Source organism: Lates calcarifer, linkage group LG12 (assembly GCF_001640805.2).
Source record: "Lates calcarifer isolate ASB-BC8 linkage group LG12, TLL_Latcal_v3, whole genome shotgun sequence".
Taxonomy (NCBI): Eukaryota; Metazoa; Chordata; class Actinopteri; family Centropomidae; genus Lates; species Lates calcarifer.
The window spans coordinates 12,817,617-12,842,878 of NC_066844.1; the positions used below are offsets into that span (position 1 = coordinate 12,817,617).

General features: G+C 38.7%; 1 protein-coding gene across 1 annotated transcript in view; it reads right to left on the reverse strand.

Annotated features, from left to right (window-relative positions):
* Positions 1-23,750, reverse strand: part of LOC108898886 (contactin-4) — a 36,268-nt gene extending 12,518 nt beyond the window's left edge. Inside the window, exons 1-14 of the mRNA XM_018699006.2 lie at positions 23,608-23,750; positions 20,675-20,798; positions 20,219-20,394; positions 17,827-17,922; positions 14,461-14,664; positions 13,823-13,925; positions 13,486-13,670; positions 10,635-10,777; positions 10,396-10,525; positions 9,918-10,068; positions 4,805-4,932; positions 4,061-4,233; positions 2,701-2,818; positions 1,415-1,573 (exon numbers count right to left, since the gene is read on the reverse strand). Coding sequence (XP_018554522.1) covers positions 1,415-1,573; positions 2,701-2,818; positions 4,061-4,233; positions 4,805-4,932; positions 9,918-10,068; positions 10,396-10,525; positions 10,635-10,777; positions 13,486-13,670; positions 13,823-13,925; positions 14,461-14,664; positions 17,827-17,922; positions 20,219-20,394; positions 20,675-20,798; positions 23,608-23,668 — 1,951 coding nt within the window. The 5' untranslated portion in view covers positions 23,669-23,750. The remainder of the gene's footprint in view (positions 1-1,414; positions 1,574-2,700; positions 2,819-4,060; positions 4,234-4,804; positions 4,933-9,917; positions 10,069-10,395; positions 10,526-10,634; positions 10,778-13,485; positions 13,671-13,822; positions 13,926-14,460; positions 14,665-17,826; positions 17,923-20,218; positions 20,395-20,674; positions 20,799-23,607) is intronic.
* Between the last annotated feature and the right edge of the window lie 1,512 nt (positions 23,751-25,262).

Sequence of the window (25,262 nt, forward strand, 5' to 3'; positions counted from 1 at the left end):
TATGCAGTAAAGACCAGAGAAACTCATAACACCAGTTTTAAATTGTAACACAGGCACCCATTAACAACAGGGAACAGAATATGTTTTACTAATACTAATGCTAAGTCCCCATTTAATACAACACGACCACTACTGACACAAAACTGGTGCGGACCACAGGAAGAATAAGGTACTGCTGTTGGAGCTAATGGGCATCATAACAGACAGGGTTCTGATGTCTGTCAGCTCGACATGCATAAATACTTATTAGCATGTAGCGATCTTGTCAGAGTCTGAATTTTAACAATGTGGCAGATAGTTTTTGCACAGAAACTGGTGAGGAAGAAACTCCTGTTTTAAGATAAGGCAGCTCACACTGTTACTGTGTTTTGGGCTGATGAATACTATGAACATTTGTCAGGCTCCATGATCAGTGCTTCGGTGATCATTTTGATGTGTGTTCAGAGTTTCAATGTAGTAGTTAATGGAGGTGGCAGACTGATCACAAACAGGTATGCTAAGTCTTTTTTCCATGATACTGTGTGGCTGGTAAATCTCAGATTTTACACTAATGCAAGAGATTTTCATGTATAACAGCAGAACTTTCATGCATGCTGATGTTACTATTACAGTATACAGAATAAGGGAGCTTCTGTGGTTTTTGTATGTTAATTTTAACTTTCATTTTATTATGGTAAGTTTACTAAGGTCAGGGAGGCCTCTATGCTTTTAAGTCATACTGGGACAAATGCAGTTAACTTCTCACTACCTGCAACAACTAACTTTGTCTGGGTTAGCAGTGTCCTTGCTACTAGCTGTTGTGTCAAATTCCACATCATGTTAGCTTGGTAATGCTAATCTCTGCTGTGATGTGTAGTAAAGAAATTCTAAAAACACAAGGAGATATATACATACACGCACACACACACACACACACACACATACAGTAAAATAGAAATATAAACAGTATTTTTCTTGGTTTCCAGTTAGTCCCTTTATTTATTTTTTTATATGTTATGCGTTTTCCTCAGTTAGTCATGGCAGGTCCATACTTCTCTCTAAACTACATATATAGCTGTTGAACATGCCGCACTGTTTCCAGAATTGTGATATAACTTATGTCAGCAACAGTCATACCATAGTAAAACCATAGCTTCTAGTGAGAACAAATGTAATAATGGAATTTTTTACTTTTTAAGAGAACACTTGATATTAAACCCATCCCTAAAGGACTGTAAATTGTGTGCTGTATTATAAAGTGTGCTGCTAAATAAATAACTTGCAAACTTTATGTTTTATTATAAATAATCTATGGAATACTTTAAGCTTTCTTTACTTTAGGCTAGTCTCACAGATTACAGTGTAATTCCTCTGTAGTGACTTACAGTAATAAAAAAATAATTAAAAAAGTGTTTGACGCTGGTGCACCTGTTACCTGTTCTCACAGTCTGCCAGCCTATAGAGAAAGGGGTCCTGGCCTGCACCATGTACATCGTAACAGGACTGTGGTTGTCAGGTCCAGAGCCCCAGGACAGCTGCACAGTGGTGTCAGTAATGTCAGTCACCACCAGGCCCTCGGGGGCACTGGGAGGTCCTGCAATACCCAGAAACCAGGACAGATACCTGCATCAGTCTCACTGAACAACAACAGGTAGAACCAATGAAATTACTTCAGGTTAGCTTCGTACATCGCAGACTGAAACCCCACCAGAGGTGTTAAGTGACTCATAACGCAGCTAACAACCCCAATTTAGGGCTACTGGAGATATAATGGACTCTTCTGGGAGTGCCTGTCTGATCAATACACTGAATAGTGCAGTTTAGTGGGAAGTTAGATTAGACCATCAACTGTATCAGCTTCCATTTGCATGAGGTCAGAGAACACAGTTTAACTTTAACTTAAAATATCCCTACTCTTGCATTGTTTGTGATATGACATTATAAATTCCCTGGTCATGAAATCTGTTGAAAACTGTACAATTTGTGATCTGAAAAAAAAAGAAAAATACACAGTCAGGGGAATCATGTAGTACTGTCAAGTGAAAGAAACATTTAGAAATTTAGACACAAGTGCCTTCACCCATATAAAAAAAAGAAAACGTTCTCTATATAGGAGCCTAGTTATAAAAACTAGCTAACTGAGGGGAGAGAAATCAGTATTTAACATGAGACAACATTAATGACCATGGATTTGGAAAAACAAGACAGGATTTTCAGTGTGAATCTCACTGAAAATAGGGAAATCAGCAACATGAGATCAAACAAACAGGCCAGGACTTGGATAACTGACATGAGATTTCCTGCTAAGCCTCACAAATCTGCAAAAGTAGCTCTGAGCCCTCAGCAGGACTACCTGCTGCTGGAAGAAGTTCACTGGTTTCAACAATGCTTGGTTTCCATATTATGCATTCAGAAACATACAGTCTGTATGTAAAAGCTACACCATCTGACTTTGCAGACTGTTATACCATGCCTTGCCAGTGCAACAGCATTATTGGCCTACTTGAGGCCACCCTGGACTTTTGTCTTCCACTTGGTTATGTGTTCAATAACAGATGATTGGTTGTGATTGTGAAAAATGTGAAAATGTCCATAAAAATGGGTGGACAGAAATGCCTTACAGTATTATCTCTCTCTCTCTCTCTCTCTCTCTCTCTCTCTCTCTCTCTCTCTCCCTGTAACTCCAAAATTAAAGTGAAGTGTAAGGGGAAACAAGCATACCTCTGACAATTAAGTCTGCTGCTGCTGAAACAGTGTCTACTTCAGTGTGTACCATACACACATACTTCCCAGAATGCTTCAGCTGAATGTTCCTCACCATCAGGTCACCTGCAAATCCCTAATGACAAAGATACACGTAGAAGTCTTAGAGAGGAAGAAAAATACAAAACTTAGCAAAGTCATATGCTGTAAATCTTCCACGAAAGAAGGTTGGAAGAATTCACCACAGGAACACTAGACAAAAAATGACACAATAGTCATCAGTGTTAGTTGTATTTAAGAGATGAAAAACTCTGGCAAGACAAGAAGTTTTTTTTCCCCTCGGCAAAATATAGCAATTCAGAAATCGGTCCCTTTGTGTAAAAAGCAAAGGCAACTCATACAGCCGTTGTGATTATGCTTACTGTGGAAATGTCAGTGTTGTAAAAGTGACTTTGGTGGGCCTGGTGCGCTCAGCCAGAGGGAGCACAACTCTTGTAATCATTTAAATTTAGGCTCCTTTGTTCAGGGAGAAATTGATTGATTTACTCATACAGTGAGATCACCTCAGGGCAGGAGAAATGTCATCCCTGTTTACAGGTTTTCCTCTCAGACACAACACACTCTAGCATCTGTTGGCATCTCTGAATTAGGTGTAGCCACTTATAGACATATAGGCTTTAAGCAAAATCCATTCTAAGAATTCCCCTGGTGCCTTTATGCTCTCATACAATCAGTTTGATCTGCACTTAAAGGAACCGTCTGACATTTTGGGGAAAAAAGAAAAATCATGTCTGTGCATTATGGAGCTACTGACTTTACATGTGTGGATAGTGTGAATGCTTGTTTGTACTCAGCTGATAATTTTCTGTGTGTTACTTGTGCAGCTGCTTTGGTTTCTGTACAAGAGCTGTTAGCATCTAGGTGTACTCTGCTTCCAGTATCCTTACCACTTGGGCTCAGAGCCCAACAGAATTTAATGTGCCAGCGTCCTGTAATGACCACTTGTGACTGCAGAGGCTATTGTTGTCGCTGCTCAGAAAAAGTTACATCTTTCTGCTTCAATGCACAGATACGACAGTGGTATCAACTTCCGGAAAGAAAGCAAATAAGCGTATTTCTCAAAATGCCAAACTATTTGATGATGTACATTTCTGTTTTTCTGCTAGACTACAGGGAAGACAAATTAAATTACAGTCTATATCATACTATCACTAATGTTTAAACTAAAGTTCCTCTTTCACTGAGTAGCTGCAGTGGGTCTCCTGGAAAAAAGCCTGTTGCCAAAATGATGTAAGTGAAATCTCTGGTACAGATTAATTTTCATTTTTTATTTTTAACTAATATCACTAAACACAAGTGTTCACCCACATTTACATACCAATCCAATCATTTCAAAGTGCTCCTGCCTGCTGAAATCAATGGCTTTGCCATTGAAAAACCACTTGAAGATGGGGCTCAGGGATGTATCACTAGACACCTGGCATGGCAAAACAAGGCTCTGTCCCACAGTGGCGTCCAAACTCAAAGGTGGAACTACAATCTTGGTGGGTTCTATAGCATTATGAGAAAGGGAAAAAGGAGAACCATTTGTTACTGTATGTAGCACTGTATTTCTATAAAATCCAGCCAAATGAAGAAGGTAATAAAATGTAATTTGACTAGTGAGACAGATTCTGCTCTATCAGTGTAATTAAGTGACCTTAAATAACTTCACTTAGGCACTGAATGCCTCCCATAACTCAGTAATGAATAATTAAACACACTGCAATCACAATGTCAACTAGAAAGAAAAAAAGGACTCTCTATGTATAATCATAATTATTTAAAAACCCAAAAATGAAAATGCTACAGCAGCTCTTTTTAAATTAAATGCTGGTGAGAAAATATTCTACACTCACAGCCACAGACGGCAGAGGTTTGCTCCACTCTGCTACATGAACAATAACTCACAGATGACAAAACCATGGATGACTTATATGTCTGTCAAACTGCTGGAAACATAAAACGGCTATATATTTCATTATCAATTTCATGCTTGAGCTGGTATTTTTTGCCTTTAACAAAAGTTTAAACCCTTGGCTTAGAAGGTACAGTAGTGGAAACCTGTGGAGAAAAGAAATACCTTTCACTACCAGTGTCCCTGAGCTGCTGGATGTTCCAAAATGGTTTCTGGCCACACATATGTACCTGCCCTCATCAGATTTGGAGATGTTGGCGATACGCAGAGTCCCATCCTCCATGATAGTCTGTCTGAGGAGAGTGACAAAACTGAAACAGCACATCATGAGGTCACATCTCTCATTTCCTTATCAGTTTCTTAACTTGTTAATTGAATGTAACATGATGATAACAAATCAAATGAACTAATTCCTGAGGCTGGCTGAGATATGGTCTCATTTCTTAAGTAATTTGACCCCCCCCCCCCTTTTGTACACCTCAGAAGATAACGATTATCTTAGCTGAGGCAGAGTATTGACAGCACAATAGCTTAAACGCACATATTAACTGGATACACAACAGTCCACAAGGGCTGGGAGAACAGTGAGGGGTAGAGGAGGGCAGTGCTGAAGAGAGGCAATTTGAATGGAATCTTTACCTGGAGCCTTATCACCCTACAACATGTGGAGATAGTATCAACACACTATAAGCCGTTTCTGAAAAGCAATAACATGGGAGATACGCATATAGAAGCATCTCACTGGAAAAAAATGTCATGTCAGGCTGGTCTCATGGGAGAAATAAAGTGGGATATGAGTGGGATGAGAGCACTTGAAATGTGGCAAAAACAACAATTACACAGAGGAATCTCGACCTTGTTGTTGTTACGGGTAGAACAGCTTGTGACTTGCTTTCATGAGCTACATTTCTCTTTGTTGTAAAATGTAATGGTACTGCACTAACCCTACTTGAAACAATTTTTAGTTTCTTACACTTTCTGATACAAACCTCTCTGTCCTTTACCCTTTTTTCAGCTCTGAGTAGTATCTGCAGGTCCGCCTATAGCCCCAACAACTGCCATCACTGACGGCAGCCTATATATACCCTGAGAGGCAAAACCGAAGGCAAAAAAAAGTCAAGAAATTGCTCACTGCACCACTCATTGCTGTTCATTAAGGTCGTTATTCCTGAGGTAACTTTAAGAAGTGAAGACAACTCAGAAGAGTGTCTCAACATTTTTATCAACCCAGCTCTCAGGAAAATGAGAGGTCACTGTTTAGAAAATCAATCAGAAATGATAAAATGAGAGGGACAGAAATAGGACTGTAAAAGTTGAAAGGAACATCTCCCTCCACATCTCCAGTGGAAATCACGCCCTTGTTTATAAAACTTCACATTTTAGCCTGGAATAGTTCTTTTGGTGCCTTAGATCTGAACAGACAAGTTGAAAGCATGTAAACATATGCATAAATGAGGCGGATAATGCTCTCTTGTTGTGACCTTTGGATTCAGTAAATCAAACAGAAATACTGCGAGCAGCCAGCTCAAAAATCACACAATTTCATATTGGCTCCCAAGAATAAATATGTATTTGCTTGGGCTGAGCTGAGACCCAGAGAGCATGTCTGACAATGGGTGCTTTGCGCTGATTTATTGACAAAAATATCAAACGCTGAGTGATGGAGGCACGCTGAGAACATGACCTGAGGGCCAATGAGCTGCAAAACAAATAGAAACGTAAAGAACTATCTGCTTTGTAGACACATTCCTGTTCCATGCTGTGAATTTCTATTCTTGTCCAAATGCGCTGCCTGGGTAATGCCTGGGTAATTTTTCTCCCTTTCCTCATGACCAGCCTATGGAAAATATGATAACTATTCAATTCCACTGGTCACATGTTGAGGCAGGACCAGTGAGTTACAGAAAGTCTATGGAAAGCTGGCTGTACATATTGATCTGAGCCTGAGCCCAACAGAAAATGAAAAAGGAAAAAACAGCAGGAGAGCAGCTACACACTTACACTTCATCTGACACATAACACATCTGCAAATTAAAAGTTCAAAAGAGTCAGCATGTGTAATAGTGTTAAATAAGTACAATAAAGGGTGCTTTATTTAGAATCTGCCACAAATCTTTCTCTCTTTTCTGCATCATCATCAGATAGGTCCATGTTAAATAAAGAATACTTTTCTTCACAGAGAGAATGAACAACTCTTACAAGATACAGAAGTTTTTTAAGTCAAGAGGGATAATCATAATTAACTGAGAGAGATTTCATTGTCCAGTTGAAGCCATTTTTAGTCACAATTTCACTTTGTAATTATCACATTGTGATCATTCACTTACACCTTTGCATTGAAAACAAAGAACAGGAATGATTATTATTGAAAATGTCTCCTGTAAGCAAATTTCTGCAAGCTACTAAGATTCTTCTACCTATGTTCACATAGGGGAGTCATTTTTAATGAATTCCCATACAGCAAACCTTTAAGATGCACTTGCACTGAATAAAGCAACCTGATGAAATATCAAGTGCCCTTGATCAAACTATTAAAGCACAGATTTTGCCATGTGTAACCTTTTCTTTTGAAGCAATTTCCAGAAACTGAGTGGAAACTCTCTTCAGTAGACTCCAGAAGATTGAGAAAAATTATGTTGAGAGTTCACTTACAGCAGGACACACAGTATTCGTCAAAATATTGCTGCAGTTGGATAAAAACCTACCTTGTATCTTGCCAATATAAACTTTGTAGGAACTGACAACAAAGAGGCTTTTTGAAGTTTTGTGAGAATGTACTTTTAGGATGATGGGTTAAGCCGAGAGGTCTGAGAATAAGACTCGAGCGGGTGGATGAAGTTGCCGTCCTACAAGAAAAAAGTCACATTTGGTCCCCAGAGTTATTAAACGAGATGCTGAATCCCACATCTATCACTGCAATGCACCCTGGAAAACAGTTAAGCATAAGCGGTATGGCTCAAGGTAATAATTCTTTTTTAGTTAGAGCAGCTATAAAATAGGAAGTTTTGGAACTCTGGACAGTTTTCATTTGAAATCAGTGCATCTAATGTGGGAACAAAATAGGGTAAAATAAAACACAGACGTAAATATGAACTTTTTAAATAAATATATTCAAAGCAAAAGCAGTTGTTAGCAATCAACCATCCATCCAACCGTCCACCCTGAACAGACTGCCAGTCTACCACTGGCATATGATATATAGCGACAAACAACTATTCATGCTCATGTTCAATGAGCAATTTAGAGTAACCTGTTTAACCTGTATGTCTTTGGACTGCAGTACCCAGAGTACACAGAGAGGACCCACACATATGTGTATGTATGTATCATATTTATATAAGTATAGGAAATAAACTGCTTAATGTTGATATTCATTTGCGTGTATAATTATAAATATTACTTTTGCAAAACTGTAATATGATAATTAAATGTATGCCCACATACCCCAAATACCTGAGCTGGCATGGTCATGTATGTTGTGCTGTGCAGGTGAAAAGCTGGTGAGCAATCACATGTTCCTTTTTTTTTGTAATAATGCTTACTATACTTATTAAAGGTAGTTTAATTATTTGTTTGTTACACACTTTCAAGAAAAGAAGGAAACTTCTTACTCCCATAATCTTTTAATAAAAGTTCACTTCTGGCTAAAGCAAATTCTGCTGAGATAATCACATGCACCTTTTACATAATGTCAGTGGCTCTGCAGTGACCTAACATGTACAGCCTTGTTATAACAGTACATTAACATGCAAGCTAAATGCTGGTGCTCAACAAAGGCATTCTAGAAAGCATACTACATTTATTTGCTACATACGTTCTTGATTGTGGGGCTATTTTAATATCTTACAGGAAAATTCTCTGTATTTTTGAAGCATTTTTTAGATTATGGTTTATACATGGTAAACAAAATGTTTTGACTCAGCAAACTGAGGCCACAATAGAAAGGATACAAAAAAGGAACACTTGCTGTTAAAATTACTACTGGAGAAAGAAAATTACCACAGGTACAGGTTTCAGAAGAAGAACAGTCTTGAGATAGACAGACTGAAATCACACTGCACTGTTTATTTACAAGCCTCCATTATGGGGAGTTGTTGTAAGTCACTAAAGTTGCTGCCTGAAAAGAACAAGGAGACAAGCCTCTCAGAGAAAATTGATGCTATTAGGTTAATTATATGTCTCGAGACTGACAAGGCCTTCTGATGGTGTTTTCTAAAAAAGACATGCTTTCAATTGCTTGTCTTGATAAAGTGTTGGTATGCTGAACAATGGCTTTAAGCTTGAAATACCAGGATTGCCAATACTGTCTTTCCTTCCCACTAATCATTCCTACTATTACCTAAATACTCCAATATTATGTCACTGGCTAGTGATGTCAGCACTGGTGTAGAGTTTCAGTTTGAAGCATCTCTAAGAGGGTCATACTTGCTTTCAGTCCCACAGCACTGCAAGTGGATTCATGCTAGAAAGCAAATCAGTTTTCACTGTTGTGTGATTGTTGATGACTGCTAAACTCGTGAGATTTTCTGGAAACTATTTGAGTGTCTTTATTTTTTGGATGTTTCTAGCAGGCACCCACCCCAGCGCTTGTTTTTTGACCCTACATGAACATTTACCTCCTCTTCTTTTCCACCAAACATTTAATGAAAGCAGCTCTCATACTGTGCTTGAACTCTGCTGGTTGTTATTGTGTATATTAGTCTTTGCGAAGGTGCAACAACAAACCGTTTCCTGCAGCTCGTAGGTGTTGCCTCAGACCTTAAATCATGACATGGTGTGGCCTGTCATGTAGCCTGAGGTAGAGTTTCACTGAACGACGTAGTGGGATTGTTTTTCTCTGTGGTTTTCACACAAACAGCGTTCCTACAGGATGTCTGTTCTACATCCAGCACTTTGACTGCCTGCAAGAGCTGTGAACATGTGGGACGCTGGATGCTTTCAAGTTTCAAATGACTAAATCATATTGTGTTCTTGATGTAAAACTGATGACTCAGGGTCATGGCCTCACTCTTACATCCAGTAAAATGACACCAGTCAAGGCTTCAGGGTGTCAACAGAAAACCAACATCTGTGTCTATGTGAAGAATAAGGTGTCTATCTAAAAAAATAACTTTCTTGGCTGTTTGAAGGCTGTTTAATGCAACCCTGACTTCCAAAGTCCCCTTGAGAAGAAGCATAAATAACAATGAGTCCTAGAAACGAACATGGCCACAAGAATAAACCCTTAACAGATGCCATCAGCGGCGTGAGCAGTGGTGCATACAGTACAGTACCCTACCTCTTGCTGTCCTTCAGCAGTTCACCCCCTCTCCACCAGGAGATTGTGGCCCTAGGGGAAGCATGGGGGCGACACTCTAAGACCACCTCGCCCCCCCTTTGGATCACCGTGGACTTCTTCACAGGGCGCCGGGTGAAGTCAGGTGGGGAGGCTGAGGAACAGACCTGTGTTAAGGCCATTTGTTTTCCTTTCCTTTCCTTTCCAGCAGCTGTGCATCAGCCAAAATGTCAAGTGCATCACTAGTAATTATGGAAATCATGTTTCAACACCAGGGTGGCTTATTATATGAAATAATTATGGAAATGTACTGTATGGCTCAGTGAGGAGCCAGTCCAGCCTGTTTTTATTTATTTATTTACTTTCAGGTAGAAAGCACTTTCATTTCATTCAAACAACACAGTTTACATAGTACAGTGTATCTCTGCCTTGTTGCTGGTTCACTTCATTGTAAATGATACAAGACAAACAAACTGCTTACCTACAACCTTAAGCTCAGCACTGGCATAGACAGCTCCGTGTTCATTGTCTGCCACACACTGATACATCCCAGAGTCCAACAGACTAATCCTGGATATGGTCAGTCTACCAGCTTCTGCATGGATCCTCCCCTGCAAATCAGGGCAGTTGAGTATTTATTGTCTGAAAAGTGCACTTTATGTGATTTGATATGATTTTTATTATAAATATCAAATCTTAGCGTTACTTGTGGTGTCTTACCTCCGCTGTTAGTGGCTGACCATTCTTCAGCCATCTGTATATAGGCCTAGGCTTACCGATGGCTTTACATTCCCACTGCAGATTTGCATCTATTGCCATATGAGCATCTTTCAGTGTCTGAACCCAGTGCAGATGTTCAACATCTGTGGAGAAGACCAATGAATATGAATAGCTATTGACAAAAATGTCAAAATTGTATTGTATTTAATATAGTGTTATCAGTATCTGAGAGCGTTGTAATTGTAATGTAACATTTAAATCCAAAGAACTTAAAGGTCGACATTATTTTTGATGAAGCTTTTTTATGACAATATGCATTGTAGAGCTAAAATATGGATTGAAAATATAATCTTTTTCTTTCCCAAAAAGGCTTTTTCATACTTGGTACATGGGTATTCACTGTTGAAGTAAATTTCAGTCTTATTTTGACAGCTGAACTGGTTTTGCAGTCTTCAGGTGCAGATTTAGATACATGAAAGGCCATGGCAAATTTGCACCGCTTGTTTCATTCAATTTGCATTCACAGTCTGCGTGTAATTAGCTCCTGATTTACTAGGGCAGCAGCTCATTACACAGTTGGTGCCTCGGACTGACCTCAAGGTGCATTGTGCAGTAAGCATAGTTCAGTGGGATTTGAGATAACCAAGTTTAGAAAAGAAATCAAAATTACTCATTAAATTGCAATATAGCCTGACCGGTAGTCCTCCTTGTATTATTAAGGCAGCAAAAGTCAATAAACTAAAGGGGAAAAAAATAAACTAAAAGAAAAACTGGTTAATACAAGACCTGCAATCAGTGAGAAAGCTGAGATAGAAAAGTGGGATACAAACAAGTCTGGCAGGCAGGAGGAGAGTGGAAATGATGTTGATGCTGATGTCTCACTATAATTCTGAGTAAGTAGCAAATTCAAACTATACATATCTTAAAATCCCAAAAACTGTTAACAGTTCACAGTTCACTGATTGTCAAGTTCAAAGTACAAAACCATAATCCCTGTCCCCTCCTTATTTGGTGTTCTAAAATATAATTTTGATAAAGCAATTTATTACCCTTCAGAAGTGCAGAACTTTCCATGTAAAACCTAAATGCATAGTAAAACACAATTCATCCATCTTGTTGCTCTCCTGGCCTTGAATACATAGACTACACATAAAGAAGAGAAGGGCACTTCACAGGTTACAAACACAGAGTGCCACAGATGGCAAGGAAAACAAAATTCCTGTAACAGGACAAACTTGTTGTAAATCGCTCACTTCAGCACAGAGATTTGAACACTTTACGCATTACTGACACCCCTAAAATTGCCATATAAGGCATCCTGTTCAACAAATAGTACAGTTATATAGACCAAATTATATCTAAAATGATCACAGCGATATATTCTATTAAAGAAACACATCTATCTTCATGTGCATTAAAGCAGGTTGTAAAATGTTGTGGATGTATCTGGACAGTTGTTCTCCGACATGATCCAAATATCTATGTTTCTCATGTGATTGATTAATACAATTACATGTAATTTTTTTTATTAGTTTTATGTATTTATTCCATGAACTCCAGGAACTAGCTCCAACTAACTCCAGGACTAACTGTTGCACTGGAAACATCTAATGCAGAGCTAATGAAATAAATAAAAAATGAGTCTTGGTGTAACCAAGGATTCTGTGAATCTTAGCCACATCAAATCAATAATCAAATCTGAACTCAATCATCTCAAAAACATAGCAAGAATAGTTTACTATGGATTCATGTCCATGGAGGACTTGTCCATGCTTTTGTCCAGCAGGTTCAACTACTGTAATAGTCTTTTATAAGATTAAAAAAAACAAAACAACTTGGACTCATACATACTGCTGCTCCTGAGTCCTTGAAAAAAAAAACACTCAACCACTCTCCACTCTCAGAACTTGAACTCATACAGAGTGCTGCTGCTGAATTTTTCTGAATACTGATAGTTGTCTTTAAATCTCTCAGTAGCTTAGGACTGAAATATATCTCTGAGTGACCTTATGAATGCATTATGTAAAGTACTTTGCCTTCTTGTATGAAATGTGCTATAGAGACAAACTTGCCTTGCTACAATTTGTGTCAACAACCATTTCCAACACTAGTGAAGTCACTAAAGTCAGACAATTCTATGTAAAACCATAAATCTTAAACCCAATGTCCAGACTGATTTTCATCTTTTTATTTCCTTATGAACACTTGCACCATAAAGGAGACTTCTCATTGTCTGTAGAAGACTGTTGTGATTATTCCCTCAGACAGTGCTTTCTTACAACATACAAATGACTTATTTCAAAGCATGCGGTTGGACAGCGGATTCCTTTTGATTCTATTGACGTGGCAGACGTATCCTAACATATGAGTAATCTCATTTTTTACCTCAAGCCACTGGGTTAAAAGAACTGTTCAGTATGCCAGGGGAGATCTTTAATGTCATGATCACAAAAAATCACAGATAATGAGCACAAATTAAGTCCAGATTTTTCTGGCAATACAAGACTATTTCATACTGGGAAAATAACTTTAACACATGCAGATGCTAAATAATCATATAGTAAAGTGCTGTTTGTTAAATAGTACTGATTAACCTGTTAAGATCCCTGACCATTACTATGGACTTTTTTAGGATGTCTATATCTATGATTACTAAATGTACATTTATGCAACTTATTTGACTGGATGTCTAGTCTTATAATGCATCCTTTATGATTTATGAGTGTATTAAGATTAGAAATCCACCATTACAATATTTTTGTGTCTTGGGAACAGAATTGGGTCACGAACAGTTTAATGAGAGAAAGACTGAGTAAGAGAGACAGAAAGCAAAAGTATACATGGTTCTTACTGTGGAATATAAGTTGCCCTCTTGCAATATTTCGTCCTCTGCTGTTTTCAGCTACACACTCATACACACCGGCATCCTCGGGGCGAAAATATGGAATTTCCAGAACCCCACTGGAGTGATTGATTTTAATTTTTCCAGGGAGTGGATTTCCATCAGCTCTTCTCCATGAGATGGAAGGCACAGGGCTGCAGGGGTCACACACAAAAGGTCATCGTTGGCCACATGCTCCTGCTCACACTGACCAGAAGGACTGCTGCCATGTTTGTTGTAACAGTGGATGTCTGGCCATGCAGTGTGAAGGGTAGAGCTGTACGGTGCTAATGTTTCTGACACTTACTTTCCTAAGGCAAAGCACTCCAGCTTCACTGATGATCCTTTAGAAACATGAAGTGTGTCAGGAAACTGAACCTCGATCTTTGGCTCGTATTCACCCATCACTACTGCATCAGGAATAAAAGCAAATCACATCAGTCAAAACTCAACACAAGGACATGGAATCTCCTGTAATTCATATTGGATCTAAGAGCCATGGTGTAGATGACACTGGCAGAGAGCGAGCATGCGTGTTGACACTGTATACAACAGCGTTGGGCTTGGTGGATGGATGAGTCTGGATTACATATCTGCCTCAGCTAAAATCTGAAGGGGTATACGTAAATGGTCCTGATGGGGTTTAGTATGTGTGGCAAGCTCCTTGCTGTGTATGGCCTGCATGCATTTTCGTCAGTGCAGACTACATTTCTGGTTATGTAAATATGTGCTGTCATGCAGATAGAGAGGGTTTCTCGCATACATAACCCTGTATAGTTCAGAGGCTTTGGGATGGTACAAAAACCTCACTCGTAAGCAAAAGCAAAAACAGTGTCACGCTCAAGACAAGCGATTTATCTCCTTGGCTCGCCCTCCCTCCGATATTGTGTCAGTTCAGTGTGCAAGATAACTAGGAGCCAGCAGAGGTGAACTGAGGATGCTTACCATCCCTCCGCACCACCACAGGGGTTGGGGAGCTGAGCACTGTGGCATTGGTCATCATGTTTCTCACTGCACATGTGTAGTTCCCCGCATCTGAGGCTTCAACTTTTGCAATGTACAAGTTGCCCGTCCTCTGGGAGATGAAACGCCGAGCGTCCTGCTGCAGGAAGCTGCGCTGTCCATTGAAAACCCATGAATATTTGATCTCTGGAAAAAAATGAACAGGTTGTAGGTCATGAGTTGTGGAGATTGAGACATGAAAGAGATACACTTTCCAGTGACACTGCCAAAATGACTATACAGAAAGACCTGTCACATATATACAGGAAAATATATTATTACAAATAGATACTCTATTTGCCAGAAATATAGATATTAGATTTTGTGGACATGAGCTTCTAGCGGTGCATCAAGGAAAATATGACCAGAAAATATCAAGTTGTAGTGACTACAGCAGTGTTACACTTATTTGTGGTTAGGCACACAACACTTGATGTTGAAAGATCAAATGAAAGATCTGGTTTATTACAGAGGAAGTTCACAATGACTTCAGACACAAAATGTTGATCTAAATTTAACCATAACCACAATTTTTTACTAATTTAACCAAAATTCTTTTGGTGACTAAACCAACCGGTCATGCACTTTCTACACTTGTCATCCACTCCAACCTACCTCCTCGTAATGATGTTTCTGTTAATAAATTTTTTTAGTGTTTCCAACTGATACACATGATTTTCAAAGCCATACTCACTGTTGCGAAAAAAAAACAAACAAAAAAAAAACAAACAAAAAAAAAAACAGGAAAATCTGTGTACATGTACACGAACTCAATAAATTTCATTACTATTTTACAAACTACAGTGAGAGCAGGTTGAAAGTACTGTCTGTATAGGCAAAGCCTGTCTATGTAAGGCCCAGAAAATTATATCTATAGGATCCTCAACCTCTTTGATTACACTGAATTTGTGATTAGGGTTTTCATTAATTCATTCAGAGTCGGTCAAATCATTCAAGTTTTTACCAACTCACTTCCAAATGCATTCTTTCTACTATGACTTTTCTCTGCTTGCCAATATGACCCATAAACTAATGGTCAGGCATGGATTTACAGTGTATAAACAATAAAATATTTTCTGACATACAGTATATCTGGCGTACACCAACCAGTTACAGAACAATTAACAAAGACAAAGGATTAGAACATTGCAAACATAAACACTGACGAGCCAAAGCATTATGACTATCCCTACGTCATGTGTTGATCTTCCAAGTGCCACCAAAACATTTCCGACCCTCCAAGAAAAGACTTTACAAGACCTTTGATGGTGTCCTGTGGTATCTGGCACCAACACATTAGCAGCAAATCCTTTTAAACCCTGTAAGTTGTGAGTTGGAGTCTTATATCCCCAAGCTGTATATTTGCAATCTGTTTTTGAACAGTTACATGTTCAATAGGACTGAACTGGCTTGGGTGTAAGTGCCACAGACTTTGGACTCAAAGGCTGAGTTGAGAAATAATGCAGCCCCCTCATTCTTTTGATGGACTGCTGTGTTGCCTCAGCTGGGCTGGGTAGTTGGCAAAAGAATGCAGGGTCATCCTCTATAGAAGTTGTTGAAACTAGTCCAACATTTGAAAGAAACACAATGCAACCTCTTCAGGCAATCACATACAGTATGTGTAGAGTACATTCATGTAGACTATATGACTATATAGACTGCTGTTTTTCTTTCAATCATCACAGTGGAGAAAAATTGTTGTCGTTGTGATGTAGGTCTATATTTGTTGAGTATAAGAGAAACATAGACTAACTCCTGTCTTATCTTTGAAGTATGAACCATATGTATCAATAAAATCAAGCAAAGATGTCACATACATGTCACTTAGTACCCACTTCAGTGTAGTCTGTATTGTAGATTTTTACAGGAAATATTTGTTTTAGTTTTTTAGATCTCCAACTTTTGTCACACAGATATACAAGGAGGATTCATGTTAAAATAAAATGGTAGAGGAATGATGTGAATGTCAATGTACAAGTGTAAAACACACACACAGACAGACTGACAGTGAGTGAGGGAGATAGATAGATAGATAGAGAGAGAGAGATGTCTGCAGGGATTGCAGAATAAACTTGGCCATTAGTGCAGCCCTCTTGTATCAGACAGATGACATTCTGCAGTCAGCCCTTTGACTGGGCAGACGTCAAAAAGTCCCGCTCACTTCCTTGAGGGAAAACACTGAATTAAAATCATTAAAGAGAAAGTCAGGGCAGAGACTGACAGACCTTTCATGATTAGGGACTATGAGAGACTAGGTCTGTTTAAGAGCTGCAGTCTCACAGCAACAGAGGACTTGCAGGCACATAATCTTGTGTCCTCTGACAGAGTTTAACTCTCAGCATGGCTCCTTTTAGACCACTTACCTATTGATTGCTCAAAAAAGCTTTAGATGATTCCTCTTTTAATAAGGTGCATCACTGTATTCCTCAAGTGGTGCATCAACAAGCAGTTAAGAAGCTTTGACATTATCTAAACCTTGTGGCAATTTGAAAAAAAACCCCCACAATTTTGCACCATTTTCCAATTTTAAAACACCTCAAGCTAACATTGTCATGTAGCGCAAATCCCATCAAATGTGTGACTGTGCCCTGTTTAAGAGGAAAAATAAAGAGATGGAGGCTTTTAAGGGGAGGGAGGGAAGACTGGAGGGCAAATTGCTAAAGTGTGGAATCCCACGTGGCCACAGGATTCAGCTGGAAACAGAGAGCAGAGAAAAGGCTGGTACACTGGCGTGAAATTGCGCTGGTGGGCACTGAATGGCTGCAGGAGTGCAGACCACTTTGAGGGTCTGCTAATCAGCAGCACACAGACACATGAGCCGACTCACAGCTGTGCCATGGGATAAATGCTCCCCTGGCCACAGCAGCCACCGGCAGCCTTTATTACCCACAGATAACCTGCCCACATCGAGGAAAAAAAAAGGCAGCTGGGGAAGTGGAGCACTGGAGACTTTATAGATGACAGCATGGTCACAGATCATATGGGCGAGAAAAGTGAGCTCAAGGTTAAGAAGTGTGAGGCTATGAACTATAGATGTGAAGGCATGGGTCTGAGCGGGTAGAGCGATGGCTGATCATAAAAAGTTCCCTGTCTGACAGATAAGGAGAAGTGAGTGGAAAACAGGGTGTCAGAGTTCGAGGAAGAAGAGCAGCAGAAAGAGAAGGTGGGAAGGTATAAAAACAAAAGAGACACAGCAGTGTTACAGGGAGATAATAAGCAGCAGAGTGAGGAACAATAAAGATTGCTGAGGCAAGCAGGAGTGTGAAACTACACCAGACAATGCAGTAGAGTTAGGACAGAATGCTGTACCTCCATAATGGGGTGGAGGGCCGCAGAGCAGAACCACAGCTTGACCCTCTCTCACCGACACCATGTTCCTTGACTTCTTGCTGAAGTTCTGCAGAACTGTTGAATATGAAATAGAAAAACTGCAACTTTTCAGGGTTTGACAGCTGTAATAACTTTTACCTAGACGTGACATCCAGGGAAGGGCATTTCATCCTGCGGAATATTTCCCTGTCTCTTCACACTGCTTACAAGTCAAAGCTGATATTCCCCTGTTAATATCACAGCGTGCGCAGGAGATCAGGCAGAGGGTGCGGCAAAATGCTCCTCACCAATCGAGCTTAAGAGATTACTTTCACCTTTAATTAAATGCTGCTGTGCTGTGTGAGAGAATAAACAGCTGGAAGACATATCAGTCCCAAAGTCTTAGAAATACCAATCGAGTCCAAGGAGGGATCAAGCAAATACCAGCAGTGGTCAAATCAGAACTCACTTGATTAAAAATGCCCAGAAATCAAGACATACAGTACAGTCCTTGTTCCTTCAGTGTTCCACTGGTGCTACAGACTAGTATGAAGAGGCAATTCACATTCAATCAAAAAGAAAAAAACAAACAAAATCCATCCGAAGATTTGCATTGCAGGTAACCATGGGCAGAAAAAAATGATGCTGGGATTCAGACTTGTTTGTTAAAGAGAACCTCTAGTGCTCATTTTCAGCATTGATTTTTTATTTTTACTCTGGGACTCCACTAGAGTAGCTTAGCATGATTCACAATTTTAAAAATCTTGGCAATCTTGGCCAGGCAATATTAGCTCCTGGCTCTGAGACCCCACTCCTAAAAGCCCACTTTCTTCTGTTCGGCAAAGGGGCAGCAACGAGTCCTTGTCAGCACTGTCTCATCCGATTACCCATTATTAGGTTCTGAAAGTTAGGGTCTGAAACTTTAAAACTACTAAGTAACATAACATAAATGATTGGAGATTTCTCAAATCTATCTGCACTGAAATATGAAAATGGACTGCAAAAAAATCTGCAGCAACAAAGATTACAGCATGTTGTCTTAGGTCCATCATTTACTTATTGTTTGACATAACTGTTGATTTAATATTTCAATCACAATCCATATATATAAATCTTCCTATATATGCTCTGGTAAATACATACATGTGGGAAATGTGCTAAAGTACTGACTGAAGTGGAAAAAGTCTCCTGTCAGGACATACCAAAGATAACATTGCTTGTAAGGTATTATTGGCTGTTGCCAAATGAGTGTATAGTAAACCTGCACCGTTGGTTATTTGTATACTGGAACACATTAAATGCCTATGATACTACTCTGACTGTTTTGAGACTATATGATCTGTATGACAATATAAAGAAATCTGTGACAAGCTCATGTGAGGTCATCATGAATGTAGAAAAAACAACTGGAAACCAGCATTACAGAAAATAAGGAAAAGCATAATATGCAAAAAAAAAAAAAAAAAAAAAAGACTGGAAGTGAATTACCTAGCTAGCAGAAAAACATTGATGCTTAGCATCCTACCATTCTGGCAATCAGTGTTAGCTTGTTTAAATACTACTGTTAGCCTGTTATGCTAACAGGCTATGTAAGCTCAAAGTACTGCTTTAATTGACATAGGTTTGGGGGTATTCTGCAGTGTTTGACACAGGGAAAAATTTAAGCTGTTGGTCATGCTAAATAAAAGGTCAGAAGATCACCAGAGTCATAAGCATATTTCCTCTGGAGCAAGTGCACCAAATTTCATGGCAATCACGCTAACAGATGTTGAGATGTTTCACTCCATACCTACCATATCATACCTACTAGCATAGTTTAAGTAGTCTGTGTTCCTTATCTGAATTAGTCAATTATATGATTAATTGTTCAACAGAAAATTAATTGCTATAATAATGATAATAATCGATTAATCATTGGGTGATTTTTTTCAAATAAAAATGGTTAACATTTCTCTGGTTCCAGCATGTAAAATGTGAATATATTGCTGTTTTTGCAAAGCTTCTTTCACATTAAAGTGGATTGTAGATGGTTGGTCTGATAAAATGAATTAATAATAAAAATGGCCTCTGGGAACTTGTGATAAACACTTCTCACTATTTTGTTGTATTTTACAGATCAATTAAACCAAATGTTTAATTACCAGATCATTAGTTGGAGCCCTATTGCAATATCATGTTATATATACATACACATAATTTATACGTTATATATACATACACGTAATTTCCCCAAGGGAGTCATCCCAAAGGGATCAATAAAGTCCATCTAAGTCTATATGTTGTGATATACAGTATATGCATTAAAATCACAACAAATCAAAGAAAGAAAAAGCACAATTTTATGTCTGTAACAATACGCACATTCAAAAATCCAAATAAATAATCTACTCACATGCAAACTGGACTTTTGCCTCCCTGCTGACAACGGTCCCAAATGTGTTGGTGGCGATGCATTGATACACTCCTCCATGATTGATGACATGAGGGTTATTAATTAACAAGTTACCCTCTACAAGACTGTAGTTTGGATCAGACTCTGTGTTTATTTCTCTGCCATCCACTTTCCACCTGTAGATACAGCAAATCATGAGGTAATAAACATACTTTGGAAAAGAACCAAAGAACATCCCACAAGAACATACATGATTAAAAATTTACCTGCCCTCCTATGTGAATCAATGGCTACACTTACATAGACTTAGACTTGACTTTGTATTAATGTAGCAAATACAGTAACACAGCCTGTTATCATAAAAAGCTCCACCGAGCACTCTGTACCACACATTCACGAATGCTATACGCTGTAGTCTCACTTTACATACAGTCAGGAGGTAGTCAAAACACTTACCTGTAATGCGGAGGTGGGTTTCCCTTCGCTTTGCAATTAATAAACACCTGCTTATCATCAGTGCTCAGTGGGAAAATACTGTCACTGGGCTCCTGGGTGAAGACAGGGCCATGGCGCGTACTCTCTGCATTGAAAAGACATTAGCTGTACAGTGGTGCAGAGCAAGTGAACTGAATTAATGCAAAAATAAATCACTCAGTGCTCAGGAAACTGTATATAAACTCTACACCCATTAATTAACTGCCAAAATGGCTCTTTGACTGAATTCTGCATTTAATAAACCCTCTTATGCACATGTCATAGCAGATAATGCAGAGCAATTAACTTAAGATAACCCTGTAGCGTATCAGCTAAATGGTATATTCTATTCTAGTTTTGAAGGTGTCATTCACAGTCAGATAGTTCAGTAATCTGACTTCTCCAATAACATGGGATTAACATTTTTTTTTTACCATTATTACTGTTGTTGTTGTTATTTTTAAGTTACTTTTGAACTGGAAGCACACTTACAGGAAATGGACAAGAAAAAATTTGTCATTATTAAGTGATAACATTTGAAATTCTTAGTAAACTGTAAAAATGGCTGAATTTGGTGTTACCAGCTGACTCATTTTGCATTAAAAGTGATGGCTCTTAGGATGAGGACTGCTTGATGTGTTTGGCAAACATAATGCTTTCTCCAGTAATGCTGGTTTTAGCTTATGGTAGAGCAGATAAATGTTTTTAATTCATTTCTTACATTCACAGAATTCACAGATTTAAACTCAAGCTCTGTTACTTGTGGTGGTAAAAAGGTGTTTCAGTGAGAGCTAGATATGATTTCTTAATTTAAACTCACACCTTGTATGTGGTTCACTGTGAACTTTCACAGAATCAAAACACAGACAGCCTAAGCTGTATAACTTGTGAGGAAAGACTGACAAGTAACTAATTGAGTTATACTTTATTTCATTATGATCTTAATAAAAGTAAGATAACTTGGTTAAGGTGTTTTACGTGAGTGTTGACATAATCAGGGTATTGCTGAGCTTTGGTTATAATGTTATTATTAGAGAGCCAGTATATGCATGTTGTTTGGGTGTGTGTGTCTGCTTATTCGAGCTTGTTGTTCTGGTTAGCTCCAGCCGGACTATCAATACACAGGAGTAATTAACCAATGTTGCACTAATTACTCCTGTGAAATCTAACACTTCTTCAATAGATGCACATTCACACACACGTAGACGATAATGTCCACTCTCCCCTCCCTTTGACACTGTGTGTCATACGCCAAGCTGTACACCAGCGTTGTTCATTTCTCTTTTTGTGCACTTGAGAGGATGAAATGCCTTTTTACATGATTCTAACCTTGACTAGGACAAAGAATGCTCCCTCCCTTAACATCATCATCACCATCATCATCCTAATGAGAGTGGGAGTCTTTGCCTCAGGTAAGGGCCTTGTTTCCCCAGCCTCTGAGGGAGGTGCTTCATTTTTACCCTGGTTGTGGTGTCCTTTAAATTAAACAAATTAATGAACCTTTAATAGCCGGGCTATTTCACCTGGGAGATGATCAGGAGGTTTGTGTGTATGCTGCCCTGTAAACACACCAACTGGACTGACCACTAGCACACAATACCACACACACACACACATACAAATTACACTATTACAATTAATTAGGTTTCAAGGGAATGCATGGAAATGTGAGCTCAATAGGGGGTATATGTACAAGACAGCATGAGATGCCATGTGTATAAGCCTTGTAAATTGTGTAAAATTAGTGTAAATTTTTGTATTTTTTGTATTTTTGTATTATGTGTATTATTTGTGTACATTTTGTATTTCTATTCCATATAATTTCTTCTAAAAATGCACTGTTTGTCTTTGTGGAGCACCCACAATTTTGTTGTACTTAGCTGTACAGTGACAATAAATTCTATTCTATTCTATTCTATTCTATTCTATTCATTCTCTACTCTGTGTTTGCAGGCTGCATAGATATACATCAGGGAAATTGCTGACTTAAGATGAGAAACTAAATCAATGGAAATGGAAGCATAAATAATAGTGCAATAGACCCCACTCCATATACTGATATATCCATTTAAATGTATTTATTTGATGACTTGTAAACGGTTGGGTTCAGTATACAGTATATCCCTAAAATCTGACTATCAACATTAAATCTCACTTGGTTATCTAGGCTGCGCAGGTTACCATATCAAGACATAAAGTGCAAGTGCATAGTGAGATTTTAACTGCTTAGCTGTAGCTCATGCAGGTATTAGAAGACTGAGGGCAAATGTTATTCTGCTTTTCTCTCAGCTGAAAGAGCACACCATAGATCTGTGTTTCTGAGAACAGAGTACATAATAAATTAGAGTTAAGAGTTAAGAGAAGAGTTAGTGTGGATTTTTATAGTGCTTTGCCACATTTCATATAAGTGGCAGCAGTTAGACATAAAGCAAGAAAATTGCATAATAAAAAAGGGTGTCATGAAAAGACCAGAGATTTTTTTTATTTTTTATTTCCATTAGTTTCTCTTTAGATGTAAATCTAGCAGTGAGTCACATTTATCAGTGCTACTCTGAAAAGAAAATTGAAACTCTGGTAGCAGTCGACAATTGAGATCAAAATGTCATCATAATAGTCCATCTTATGACACAATACAGTTTCACTTTACCTATAACAAAAACTACATGACTGAATTCAAATTTGCACAGAGATGCTTTGGTGAGCTCTTAAAACTAAATTGGAATCTACAGATTTGATCATGTTCTTTGTAGACTTTACTTGGATATAAAAGCTAGATGATTCCGTCTGAGACTGCTATCATTCCCTTTCTAATGAAATGATAACCTAAACATGCATGAGAAAGAAGCAACCCCCTCCTGTGAGAGATGTATGCATATCAGATGTGGCATGAAAGGCGACTTGACTTGGTGTCTCACCAGCCAGACACTCTTTGAGTGACAGAAGGATTAACAGTTCCCATGGCAACAGCATCTTCATTTTCCAAGGTCAAAGATTCTCCTTCTTCCCATCCAGTTGCCAGAGAGTGGAGAATATTTCCTGGGCAAACGCTCCTCCGTTTGGCTCTAGGGAAAAAAAAAAAAAAAAAAAAAGGAGGGCAAATGAGCACTGTGGAGACGAGGAGATGTAGTCTACATCAAGCCTTCTCGAAAAAGAAAACAGGCTGGAACTTGTGGAAAATCGGTGAGCCATTAATAATTCATTCAACCAAATAAGCAGAGCCAAGATCCCATGCTGTAGGGCAGGCTAGCAGCTGATACCAGGGAGCTGATATTTAGTGTATACATACTGCTGCTACACTATCTCCCAGGAGCAAAAAGGAGGGGGAAAACGTGTCTCACAGCAGCAGCAACAGATGAGCAGAGCACCCTGCCAAAGGTAATGTTAAGCTTTCTCTTTGTTCAACATATTTACGTATATGTGGCAAAATATGTGATGTGTTAAGTACACTGTATCGTATACTGTACAGAAGCACAGGGAATGCTAATGAATGAAGACAGACACACTGAATTGAAGCAGAAAAAAGTATCCACCTGTGGGCAGCTCAATCAAACCCTTCCAAAGCACACAGCCAGACAACACAAATTTCATCATGATGCCGAGAACTACTGATTGACTGATTCATAACTTATGATATCAAGCTTTTAAAATTTGGACAATCTACATTTCATGCTGTAGTCTGTATTTCTGTATTTTTTCAGTTTGGACTTTGGAGTTGAAAGGTCTATGGAGTGTTTCGGTATCTTTCAGGTCATTGTTTTGATTTTATGGTCCACAACTTTACTGATTGTTGACAGTCACTCTCAAAAAGTAGTGGCATGAGAACTAGGGCTGAGTATGGCCAAAAATATTATCACTATAAAAATATATTAATTGTATTGACAATTTCACAATGATTGTCTTTTTTTTCAAGTTTAAAGGCTGATCTTTACTTTTGAGTGAAAACTGCGGAACTGTATAAAATGATTTTGCAATAATTATTGTTATTTTTGTTTTGCCCAGTCCTTGTGATGATACCTTGAAATGATACAATATGATGATGGGACACTCTGACACTCAGTAGTGTGAAAAAATATTGATAATGCAACAAGAAACAAGTTTTGTAAGTCCTAGTATTATTATTCTTTGCCTTACTTCTATTTGGGATAATCATGCTCTAAAATTTGCAACAAAAGTTTCCATGATGCTTTGGGAGATGAAAACAGTAAGCATAACTAATTCAGTAAGGTATATGGTGGGTGGCGACTCATTAGTAGTACCTGTTTTCATTGTATCCATGGTGTGACGACTCCTCCACCTGGACACTAGGTGTCCCTGTTGTTTTCCTTTTACTTCTTTCTTGCTACAGGTGTAGGGTGGAGGGTCATCAGCTGATTGAGCCACACCTGGGCCCAGTGTGTGCTCCATCTTATATTAACCCTCAGTCTGGAGTCCGATGGGGGGGCTGGGAGCTTGGAGGATGGTTCCTGGTCCTGGCCGACCGTGGTGGCAGCTGCCGTTTTCTTTTTGTTAGTTTGGTTGTTCATGTGTTTGGTTATTCTCTCTTTTTTTTTGTAAAAATAAATTGCTGGTT